This window comes from Saccostrea cucullata, unplaced genomic scaffold (assembly GCF_032062105.1).
Source record: "Saccostrea cucullata isolate Sc308-1 unplaced genomic scaffold, CSIRO_AGI_Scuc_v1 ctg879, whole genome shotgun sequence".
In the NCBI taxonomy this organism is placed as follows: Eukaryota; Metazoa; Mollusca; class Bivalvia; order Ostreida; family Ostreidae; genus Saccostrea; species Saccostrea cuccullata.
This window is the reverse complement of record NW_026924910.1, coordinates 178,496-191,557: the sequence shown is the minus strand read 5'-3', so window position 1 is coordinate 191,557 and position 13,062 is coordinate 178,496. Positions and strand designations below refer to the sequence as shown.

General features: G+C 31.8%; 2 protein-coding genes across 3 annotated transcripts in view; both read left to right on the top strand.

The window, feature by feature from the left end:
* The window catches only part of LOC134267581 (uncharacterized), a 41,464-nt gene extending 35,641 nt beyond the window's left edge, over positions 1 to 5,823 (top strand). Inside the window, exons 36-40 of one of the 2 annotated variants that reach the window (XM_062749786.1) lie at positions 1,090 to 1,192; positions 1,313 to 1,332; positions 1,525 to 1,642; positions 4,168 to 4,262; positions 4,808 to 5,823. In XM_062749786.1, coding sequence (XP_062605770.1) covers positions 1,090 to 1,192; positions 1,313 to 1,332; positions 1,525 to 1,642; positions 4,168 to 4,262; positions 4,808 to 4,842 — 371 coding nt within the window. In that variant the 3' untranslated portion in view covers positions 4,843 to 5,823. Of the gene's footprint in view, positions 1 to 1,089; positions 1,193 to 1,312; positions 1,333 to 1,510; positions 1,643 to 4,167; positions 4,263 to 4,807 lie in introns of those variants that run through there. The other variant, XM_062749787.1, reaches the window with a different exon arrangement.
* A 1,763-nt stretch (positions 5,824 to 7,586) lies between these two features.
* Positions 7,587 to 13,062, top strand: part of LOC134267580 (uncharacterized) — a 43,792-nt gene continuing 38,316 nt past the window's right edge. The window contains exon 1 of the mRNA XM_062749785.1: positions 7,587 to 7,630. The gene's annotated coding sequence lies outside the window, so the exon portion shown is untranslated. The remainder of the gene's footprint in view (positions 7,631 to 13,062) is intronic.

Below are 13,062 nucleotides of genomic sequence, written 5' to 3'. Positions count from 1 at the left end.
CTAGTGCTAGGGTGGGGCTATAAAGATTATATAGTAAAAATGAATTATTTCTATGAAAATCTTCTTTTCTGCTCCTGAGTATTAAATAAACTAACCAAGTTCATAGTTATGTTGAATATGGCTGCCTCTTCCAAAATTGTGAATTTCATGGCCTCTGGGTTGGGGCTTATGGTGTTAGGGTGGGGCTCTATTGATTATATAGTGAAAATGCATAAATTCTTTTAAAATCTTCTTTTCTGCACCTGGGTATTAAACTGATAAACTATGTACATAGTTATGAGGAAGAAGGATGCCTCTTTGATCAATGAGATTTGCGAATTTCAGAGTCCCTGGGTCAGGGCTTCTTGTGTTAGGGTGGGGCTTTAATGTTTATATAGTGAAAATGTAGGAATTCTTTGAAAATCTTTTCCTTTGTTCATAGGTATTATGTCAATGATCTTAGAATATATTTATGATGAAGAAAGCTGCTTCTTCCAAAAATGGTTAATTTCCTGGCCCCTGGGACAGAGGTACTTGGGAAGGGGGGAGATACATAGTCTGAAAATAATTTAATGTGTGAAATCTGCACTTTGGTATTAATCAACAACATGATGAAATAAAATTTCCAAAATTTTGAAAGATGTGGCCCCAGGGTTAGTGGTTCCTTTTGGATGGGGTGCGCAACTGATAAAGTGGAAATGCATTTTCTCTTTGTTACTCTGATCTACCTCTGGGTATTAAGTAAACAAAGTAAGCATGCTGAGTGTATATTTATGAAAAGCAATGGTGCCTCTTTCGAAATTGTGAATTTCATGGCCTCTGGTTTAAAACATGAATCAAATTCAATTGTTGGAAAAATGTTGCATGATACTCAGGTGACTTATAAGGCCCATGGGCCTCTTGTTCTTTGTACTTTTAGATGAACAAATAAATCAGTCCAAAAAAACCCGCCAAAGAATATTACGGGTCATGCAGACATTAAGTAAATTTATAAAAACATTCTTCATATCGTACATAAGCTTTTATAAACCTCTTTAATCAATTAATATGCTTTTGTGTACCGAAATGGATTATCTTAGATTGAAAATATTTGTCGTTTTTCTTTCATAGATATTTCGTCTAAAGCCAAACCATGTTTTGTGTTTGAAAGTTTTGGCGGCAGCTGTGTATATGGTGAAACATGTGACGACTCTTCTGGGGAAGCAACTTGTGTGTACGTTAATTACGTTAATAGTAAAATTGAAATCATTCTACCACAAGCATATGCATGGTCTTTCCAATCCTACAAACAATAGTTAAAACTAATTATAACGAAAGGCCATCTTTTTTACAGGAATAATTCAGCAAACGAAAGTGAGTCAATTTATGTTGTGCTATTATTAATTAGTTTCTTGATAAGTCTTAAGTACATGTTAAACAGAAAGATTTTGTTTGGAAAAATAAAAAATACAACAGAAGTAACAGCATATTAATCGCATTTCAAGATTTTTCAAGTTGTAGTTCAGAAATACGACGGAAAAAAATAATTTAGTTTGTATATTTTAGACTCACTGATTCTACTTATCCTGATTGGAGTAAGTTGTGGATCCCTATGTATCATAATACTTGCATCATGTGTGTGCTGGAAATGCCAAAAGAAGTATCAGAAGTATCAAACAAAAATGTAAGTTTAAATTATAAGAAACGGTTAAACAGCAGAATTAAAATGAATAATTTTGTTGTGTTAGTTCCAAATTTGCCAGAATTTGAATTTTTGCCGGAATTTCTTACACGTTTTTGAGTAAGGACCAGATTTGGTAGATAAATGTAGATTTCTTAGTCCGATCACTAAAAGAACTTGCGAAAGTTTTACTTAAACTAGGTTCTCATAACTTATATGTCAGTAGATTGCGTACTTCAGAAAGTGCTTGTAGATAAAGCATGATCTTGCGTATCAAAATCAAATTGGAGCCTTTTTCTAGTAAAGTTTCCAAATACTGTAAATCACTTTTTATTCGCGAGAACTTTATTTTCGCGTAATTACGCGAGACGGAATGCTCGCGAAAATTTCATTCTCTCGTATTATAGAATTACTTTAGATTATATAGAGAATGACCACACTTCGTGAAAATTTTGTCTCGCTAATAAAGAGTCAATGACTATCTCGCGAAAATAAGGCGTCGCGAAAATTAAGTAATCTACAGTACATGTATGATACAGACGAGTCAAACTATGTGATTTACATTCTATCTCCAGTTTAAAATGATATATCAAATCAACATAAGAAAAAAATGAATATCTTTTACCCCTATATCACTGAGAAAACTCCATTCAATGAGACTCTCATAGAATCTTTATTTCATAGTGCCAAAGTACACCTTTAAATCATTTCGATGAAGGATATGGAGATAACGAACAGTATTCAATATCAAAGTCTAGATCTGACACAATTTTTTTTAGTTTTTCAAAATACAATCTGAACACTGACTGTAACATTGGGGTACGGTACCCATTTTTTTAATTTCAACAGCTCCTTCAAGTACACCACTGAATAAAACCATAACCTATTTTTTAGTCTACTGCTGGCTGGGGTTCATCATATTATTTATATAGTAATTGTATATTGTTTAACGTCCCTTTCGAGGTTTTTTTTCACTTATATGCAGACGTCACCACTTCCCTGTGAAGAGCTGCAAACTTTGTCCTATACTCGGTACTCAGAGCCATTGAGCAGGGAGGGATTATTTTTGTGCCAGCACATACTGCGACACGAACCTCCGTTTATATGATCTCATCCGAAAGACCAGTCTTCACGTCCCACAGTGGGATTCAACCCCGCGAAGTAAGGATTGACTCCTTACTTCACATGACATTCGACAAGTTGTTTTGGGAGGCCCAACTCATCTATTGCCTTGGATGTTCCACTCAAGTGCTAGGCGAGGAATGTCTCCCGGTGGTTTTTGGAGGGTATGCTCAATCCACCACCACTTTCTACAGGCTATTTGCTGAGTGATTGGGTTTTGGTTTTATTGTTTCCCACATGTTCTTGTTTATATTTTCTCACACCTGATGTTAAGTATGTGGTGCAGACAGCTGTTCGTGAATGTATGTAGTTTGAAGGAGGAAGGTAGTATTGGTATCTCTCCATGTTTCAGACCCGAAGAGGGGCACATACTTAATTATGACTTAATTACGTTTTTCAAATGTGGGCAAAGTGTTGATCTCCATACAGGCTTGAGGGTGATGAACACGTGTCTCATTTCATAAATTCTTGCTTTCTGTCTTTATCTGTTCCTCCAGTGCCCGTGACGATGCTGCCTTAGTATGTAGAGGAGTAGAGGAGTCTACATCTTTCAGGTTATGCTCTCCAAGAGTGATTGGTGTTTGCTGATTGTAATGGAGTTGCATTATCTCTGTTTTGTCAATGTCCACCTGTTGACTTGTCTTTCCTGCCTTCCTTGCAAGCCTCTTTGTCTAGAGTTGCATATGATCCTTTGGGACGTAATGCATAGATCATCAGCAAATTTGAGGTCTTCCAAACACTGATCTCTAGTTGTTTCCCGCATAATCCAGTGTACTGTTTCTGGGAAATCATTAGAGACAGTAGACAGCCTTGTCCTACCCCTGTCTGCACCTCAAAAACTTCTGTAAGCTTTCCACTGTGGTTGACTTGGCATAAAGCATCGTCATACAAATTTATGTATGAGGTTTCTGAAGGTAGGGGACGTTCCAAAATGCTTGAGTAATTTCCAGATGACGTTTCCATCAAAACTTTTAATTCCCTTTATCGATGAATTTCAGATATAGCGTTGACTACCACTGTAGTTACTGTTCGATTATTACATCTGGCGATCTGGTCTGTACAGGGCGTGTCCTTCTAAAGCTTGTCGTGTTCTAGACGAAGTCTTTCTTCGAAAGCATCTTAGACCCTTTCCAGTATTATTCTTGTCAGGATCTTGCTTGGGATAGAGAGGAACTTCATGCCGTGCCAGTTCTTGTATTGTTTCGGGTCTCCTTTCTTGGGGAACTTCATTAAATGTCCTTTTTTCAATCAGCTGGTACCTTCTCCTCTGACCAGATCTTCAGCAGGAGATGTAATATTACTATATATGCTAAAGTCTTTATATCTGCATTAAGAGGTTCTGGGTGGATTTGATTTTTGATTACCTATGTCTATTTTATGTCCTGAATCTATGATTTGTTCTTCAGAATTGACATATCGGAAACAAACGTGAAATACAGGGAGTCGTCTAATTTGACGAGCGGAAAGAAATATAAACTTCCAGAGAGAAAGGGCGTAAAACGTAGGTGGATTTTTTGGTATATAAAACGTATTCAGTTTTCTTTTAATAATTACATGAAATTAACAAAGCTACATTTATTCATTAAAGACTTTAAAGATACAAAATAAAATATTTTTTTCAAAATATCTTGTAAAATAACAAATTAACTACGAATTCATAAGTTAAATTAATCATTTTTAACACATACATTTTGATTTTTCATTAAATCAAAGGTTTCTGATTTTAATAATTCATTCAAGCTTTGCTATGTCCTATAAAGTGAAAAGCAAGTGAATATTTTGATGAGAATGACAGCAAAACTGTAGAATTTTGAACAATTGATGAGAAGTTTACAATTTTAGTATATATACTTTTGAAAGGTGATGTTTGCATCATTTAAAACCAAAATTGGTCCAAAGACACATAACAATGCAGGCATATATTTCTTTGTTCATATGACCTTTGTGACCTTAAAAGTGTTTTATTATTTACTGTACAGATATAATAAGCTCTTAAACAAAGGACTCATTTTATTACATTAAATTTTCGCATTCTTGTTATTGTAGCGGCATGGGAACTGGCAGATGTGGAATCAATCTGAATGAAAATAAAATACTGAGGAAAAGACCTACAGATGATACGTGTATCAAATAATATTCAATTAATATAAAAAGTGCGAATCTTTATAAGGATATACGGAAAATGTATCTGTTCATTGGAAAACTTTTTGTGTACAAAGTCTTACGATGATTTTATTTTTATGTTTGCAGATTTAATTTGTTACGGATTATTTTATGAAGATTTGGCTATTTGATTTGTTACATGACTTCGGTCTTGTTAGAATATTAATGTTTTTACTTTTTGATTTGCACTTAAATTTGCTTTACATGTTTAAATATTAATCCAATATTTTATTTCTTTAGTATCTCTAAATTAACTTTTGAAAGTAATATGCATATATTTAATAAAAAAAAATATATTCTAGAGATTAAATCAGCGAATCCGATGGTGAAATATATATTTTGCACATCAAACTAAAGACTTTAGAGTTGTTTATTAAATGATCAGGAATTCTGGTGCTCTCTGTTCGTGAGATGTACCTCAGAGTGAGTTCACCTCATATGTCGTTCTGGGGGGTTTATTCGGCTTTTACCTCTTGACCAACCATAGATTTGCTTATAGTTTTTTTCGACCAATCAGATTGTTCGTTTCAAAGCTTGTGTCGGTGTGAATGTACACATGTCAGACGCCAGTTCCAAGGAGATTAAACGCTTTTGAAAGTAGATGGTTGAGTATTGATTGTTCAATAATATTGTTTTCCATTTTTATTTACTAGCTGTTAAGCTGTTAAAGTATAACAAAATGTGAAAAGTGTTGTTACACTTTGCATTTTATTATGAGTGTTTATAATTGATGGAGACAAGAACGAAATTGTCAAAAAGTGTTGTAAAATTCCAAATCATTTAATAAAACGGTTTTTGAATTTTGAATTCGGTCTACTCGTGACTATACGGAAGACCTCGGTCAATCAATACCTGACCAGTCACGAGTAGACCTCATCAAAGTCAATAATTGTATAATATCATAGTTACTTCTTCTTTATTCAGAATGGAGCCAATTACTCGGTAATGGGTCTGTATGGAGTAAAATACTACACAGAAGTAGTATGATTTGGGCTCATGAGTATTCCTAATTATATCTCCAAGGGACAACAGACAGTAATTCTCAAGTACATAGAGGATTAAATCATCACGTTTTTGTTAAAATTCTTTTATGTCTTACCCAAAAACTTGGTTTAATATACTGGAAAGTACAACAGAGTATTAATATGAAAAGGGTCACAGACTCTTGCAAAAACATGACTTATACGTGGGGCAATTTGCTAATTTTTCAGAACTAATTTGAAAAATACAACATATTTATAAACTAGCCGACTTTTAGGCGAGTATATACTAGCATATAATAATTTTAGGGAAGATACCGGTAATCGAGTATAATGTTCACAGAAGTAAATTATGTTAAAATGAAATATTTTTCTTCTTATCCCACATGTATATATAAATTTAAAATAAATTAGATTTTTAAGATTTTTGTCTTAAAAACTTTACATACATACATGAAGAATAAAATTTAAATATTTTTTAAAGAGCTCCCTGAATTTGAGTTGAACATTTTTTATAGAAGCATTTAACGCAGATTGGAAAAAAAGTAGAAACTGGAATACAAATAACGTATTTATATTTTTTTTAAAATACACGTTCCCACTGATACTGATTGATACTGATAAGTGTCATTTAAGATGTATCTAGTCAATAATATGAATAAAGTACATGGGCATATATTTAGACCTTTCATATTTTGCTACTTATGAACACTTTTTAAATCGAGGAACGTTGTATTGACAAACAAGTTGACGAAGCAACAGTATCAACAGTCTCATTTAAAACCATACTTTCGTAAGTTCTAAATTCGACAAATGACATTGTCAGCAAATGCAATTCATCATTAAATCAAATGATGACTAACTTTTTTCATACTGATTGTTCGGTCATTATTTGCAGATTTTTTCGTTTAAGATGTTTTATTTTTTTCGTTAGTTTATTTTTTTTTTATTTCATTTTCCCCAAATATTATAATTGTTCAGATATAATCATTCTCGAACATTTTTTTTTCTAAATTCACTTAGCTTTTTTTAACCTTTAGTAATCAATTAAAAGTGTTTTTAGTTCATGCGAATTTATTATTACTGAAAGCGTAGATTTTCGATTCCTGCAAAAAGTAAACAAAGAAAACTGACCTTCAAAGTCCATGCAAGACAATATATATATATATAACAACTTTCTAGATGGTAAATGCTTGTTTAAATACACAGATATAAAGTTGAAAGAAGTTCCGAGCTAAAGAAAAAAAAAAGAGATATATTCTTGCTAAGGACAATAAAAGTGACTCAAAACATTTATTATTGCATTTACGTGATGAAAGAAAATTAATGCATACATAAAAGATTTGTAGAATTTAGAGCACATCTAAATAAAACCAAAACGATCGTGTGGAATAAAATGATGAACTTTTTGACAGAAAAGGAGCGGAATTTTTTCAAATAATAAAAAAATATGCATGATTGTAATTACAGCGTATTTATGCTTTAAATGACCTTGAAAACAGGTACATGCACACTAAGAGATCGTTTATCTTGAAAAAATCAGACTTCTTCTGAAATGTTACGAGACAAAACGGAGAAGTACATATTGTTTTTAAAGATTAGATTAAACGTCGATACCGCAATGAATGATCAATTTAACTTCCTTGTCGATGACGATATTTATAAAAGATGGTGCCAGATCTATTAAGCTATAAACAGAGTTGTCCCTTCTCGGAGATAGCAGCAGGTAGGGTAATTAATTAAAAGGAAATATTCCTATTCTATTTCTATTCAAACATAAATTAATTTGTGGCGGGTTTGGGAGAGACTCTCTCTCTCTCTCTCTCTCTCTCTCTCTCTCTCTCTCTCTCTCTCTCTCTCTCTCTCTCTCTCTCTCTCTCTCTCTCTCTCTGGTTTTGTATGTTTTGTCTTTCTCTAAAAATGATTAACTTTAAATTTCTCTGTTGGCTTGAACATATTTTATTGTAATTTCTAATTACAAAGGAATTGGGCACAAGTTCTAAAAAATTATGACGCTCTCTCCCTAATTTCTCTGTTGCTAGCATTGCCATCAATTTTATTGTTCATGAAATTCTTCTCGGTTTGAAACGCTGAGGAATCGGTCAATGTCCATCAAATACCGTATTCATAAATTTTACTCGATGTATATAATGTGTTTATTTAATTTTTTTTTCAAATTAACATAATAATTATGTTTATATTGAACTAAAAATTATCTTTTGAAAGGTGGATTAGATATTAATCAATACTGTGAAGAGCAAAATAAGAGCTAACATTTGACGTTAAACAATTTCAATATAGATACAACCATCTTATTATGTTGTAAAAACAAAAGTATAATTTAAATTGAAGAATACAATATAGACTGTAAATTTTCCCCAAAATTTTCAACATTATTAGAAAATTATTAGTTCAGTATTTATATCTATAGCTTGATTTACCTTTTGTAAAATTTCAATTTTTTGCGAGAATTTTTTATATAATTTTTTTTATTATTTTATGTTCATTGCTACCTTAAATTTTAAATAGTGTTTTGATTTAGAGATTTTCTTAATTAATAATACACAATGTTTCTTTTTGATAGTTAACTATTTTCTCGAAGCGAAGACAAATTAAAAACAATATAGAGTTTATATTAAGTACTATTTGAAAAAGAAATAATATTGTTTTTTCACTCATATATAGAAGCCTCATTTATAAAATGTATAGCTGAAAATTTACTCCTGTAATATGTTAATGACCCTTGATCTGTGTATGGCCTTTTTAATACCAATATACGAGGGGTTATCAAAAAGTTCGTGGACTGAGACTATAAACTTAGCACTATGTAGTCTGTGGTTTCAAAATTTATATGGAACAATATTTACATTAGCTGTGTTTTTCTACTAAGCAAACAGTGAAATTGATTTGAATACCATTTTCGTGTATACTCACGCGTAGAAATATATAGGGAGAAACGTGTGTTAACTTGATGTAACAATGAGACTGCAGCGACGTTAGTAAAAATACAACGATATAGGGCAGCGAGAGATTTAAATAAAAAGTACATTTTAGTTGCTTCCAAACATGAAAAATGTAAATATAAGCAATGTTTTTAAGTTTAGTGTGAATTATTGGTGTGAGAATCACACAGATTTGCACGTAGGCATATTTTTCATGAAGCGCTAGCGCGCTTCATGAAATATGCCTACGTGACAAGTCTGTGTGATTCAAACACAAATAACTCACATAAAACTTAAAAATATTCCTTAATTAAAAAACATAAAAATAAAGAAATGTTGAAAATTTTAGCATGATACCTTTATTCTTTGCAAAATTATTATATAATAAAAACGACATCATATGATCACCCGGCGCTGTCGCCGCTTAAGTTTCATGACGTCCGACAACGTCATTCTTTTTCAATGTCCGCTTCTTCTACTTCATACACTTATTTTGATGAGATTCTCTGGAGATGAGTAAGGACATAAATAAGTCATATGCATGAACAGTGGCTTTCAAAGAATATAATATTCCAATTGGATTTATACATTGAGTGAGATCCTCGCTAATTTTTTAAGAAAAGTAAAATTTATGATTTATCGTATATTCTTTAGATAGAAAAGATGATGCTAACTAAATATTTAAAAATTCATTTACGTACTTAAAGCGGTTTTGATTTTATGGCACTAGTCCACAAACTTTTTGATAACCCATCGTATACCGCAAAAGGAGACTTCCATATGTATTCAGTCTCATTCGAAGGTATGGTCTTGCGACTGGTAAGCGCCACTTAAGGATCAACTCATTACGCCGCGTTAAGAGCAAATCGGAGCACCAAAGAAAAATGCTCAGCGACAAACCTAACGTATAGATGGTCGCTTAAGTCAGATGGGCACGCCAAAGTCCGATTAACATGTTGCGCTCAAAATCATCAACTCTTGGAACTCTTGGAAATATGTGGCATCGCAAATATGCCACAGAAGTACTATGAGGTGATAGATTTTCATTTATTTTGCACCCCTCGAATTTTGGCGCCTCAAACGATCTGGGTATGGGACGACCGTAGGCATTAGAGTGGCAGCAAAGTTACGAGCGATATCTGTATATATTTCGATGTACATCTCAATCTTATATTGCTCTAGATTTGCAAACATACCATACATACAGAATGGGGACATTCCAGTCTCAATAAAAATGTCAGTTGTTTTCTGCTTTCATTTATTTCAAGTTGTACATGAACAAAAAGTTAAAAATTGTATTTACATGTACCAATTTTTATATAACCTGCAAAAGCAGTTGATGAGTGTCGGAACGTATTCGTTTATTTTGTTTTAATTCTTTTAACTGCATGTTAATATGATTTTACAATTGAATGCTTGGTCTTGCTTTTTTGCCATTCATAAAAAATTAGTTTAGTTTTTTTTGTTTTTTTTTAATTTATTCATTCCATGTTCAAAAGGCGATATCAGGAAAATGGAGCAAAACGCTATGTTTGAAACACATTAAAATGTTTATAAATTTACGTTTTTGGTCGTGTTTTAGAAAGGCTAAAGTACGTATACGTATGTTCCAATTTAATTCCATTTTTATCCTAGACCATGCACATACTAGTAAATTGTGGTCAGTAAACCATGATTTTTACAACAATATGAAGATCAAACAGCCAGATAGAACCTCTCCCGACTTGGATTATTTGAATTTTTAGATTATATTTTAGATTATCTACTTTGCAATACAATAAATACATTGAATATCTTGGAATATTCCGTTTGACGAAAAAAAGATGTTATTGTCAATAGAACTTTTTTGACAGCACTCGTGTTGTTAGCTTGTCTAAATTTGTTACTTTTTTCCTTTTTTGTTTTTGCTATTAGTATAGAAATATTCAAAATTTTATTTTACATTAAGTTTAAAAAAATGAACATGGCGACCATCAAAACCCAAATCTCCTGCTTCGGGAGAGTCGTTTATTCAAGGTGGATAAAGTCTGAGTGCCTCGTTTTCATCACATTTTATATGTTTAAAATCTAAAGTAAAGGATATCTTAGGTGTCTATTAATTATCTTACTGCTAAGATTTTCAAATAATTTTAAAACTGTAAATGTTGATACCATTCATGATAAATTACTTAAATAAAAAATATCTATTTTCAAACTTGCTTTCACTGGGCAAAAGAACAAATAAAATTTTCCACCTCCCTTCCTTCACAGAAACACTCAATCCGATCTTTAATGAAATTAAGGAAGTCTTTTCCCTTACTGTACACAAATTATTATACGCTATTGTAAAGGTTATACAATCAATTTACAGCCATCAGTTGAACGAGTTCGACCAAGACAACCATTTTCGTCACAAGTGATATAAATATTGACGTCATATTCACCTATGACTTCATCAAAATAGAGCAAAATATTATCAAGCATATGCTATTTATAGAACTTCTGTTTGGCTATGTGTGTACCAAATTTTATTCTAATCTAAATTGTGAATTTGTAAAAATAGGGATAACGTTCGCGAAGTTTTTAATCACCCTCATATGAATGAAAAATCTCGAGAGGGGCGGGACGTTAAACATCATACAAACAAACGAATAACAAACCTTCTAAAGCTAAATATGACAGCAAACAAGAAAAATAAAATAACAGTTTGTTTGAAATTTAATCATTTTATTACTCAATGAAATTTCCAACTGCAAAGAAACACTTAACAACTCACAGAAAAAAAAATTGCACGAACATACACACGGTCACGGTCTATAAAATGAAAAGACAGTTAAATTGATGATACAAGGGCTTCTACAATTTCATTTGATGGTTGATGTAATGGATTTGTTTTCACATACAATATGTTACTGGCTTTAATGTTGACGAATGTACATTTTTTTTATATTTATCATTGGGCCAGTATTATTTTCATAACAATGAGCTCACCACTGTATTTGCAATTAAATTTAGCATTTTATTTACTGCAGTTATTGCTTTTGTCCACACATTATTGTGTAAATTTCATGCGATTTATAAGTAACTGTTACAAGATATCCCCAGCTAACTCTTCTTTCATAGCAAACAAATGTCTTATTTAGATATAATCGGTAATAATTATAAACATACATTTCAGATCTATACATATGAACAATTTGATGATTGCATGTGAGGTTTGAAATCTAGATTTAAATCATAATAAAGGTTATATGTGTTCATTTTGAAGCCAGATTGACGATCGTATTACATGCTTATATCTGAATTTAAAAGGCGCATACACTGATATGATAAAAAAAATGCAGAAGCAAACAGTCGATACAAAAATATATGTAGTAATAATTCTTGACTCAACGTATATCAATATACATGTGTTGGTGCATAAATTGAATTTCAGGACGTTGAATCGAATATTATCAAATGAATACCATATCTAGCCCTGAATTCTTTAAAGTCAGCTGATACAAACACTCTTTTAAAAAGAAATCTTGTAAATAACAAAATTATATATCAATTTGAGTAAAATGAATAATTTAAATATATTTTAACCACACAAAATTAATTTTTCCAAAGTTTCACAATTTTTTTCGATTTTTGTGACAAAAAATTATACAGATTAATGAGGAACGTTGCAGAATGATTTGAACAGTTTATATAATGTTATTGTTCTATACATTCCCTACTCACATCATTTATAACCAAAACAAAATAGAAAAAAATTGAATACCAATCCTTGAATACATTTTTCTTTACATCCCCTATCCTAAATTCAAGCATACAATTGTATCATCATAATGCTTTTTGGCTTCTGAGAGAAATGTGGATGCTCGAAAACATCTAGGATTTTTTTTTAAATATTTGAATCACAGACCTCTACTTAGGTCCATATCTTCAAAGCATAAGGCTTTTTAAATAATTTACCTTACCATTCTTCTCCATCAATTTAATCTAAAAGTAAAAAGGAGAAGAAAACATCTGCTGTCGCTTCGATTCCGACTTGACATTGAGATGCGTTGATGATGTATTATCAATAAACTGCTATTAATATACTACAACCGTATAGATACATTCCAATGAAATTGAATTAAAAGATGCCAAAGGCTCCTGTCTATCTCTTTCATACTGGAATATTTTACTTGAGAAAAGACATTGATGGTTAGGTTCATTATAATTGTGGGTTCAATTTTCAATTTTCTGT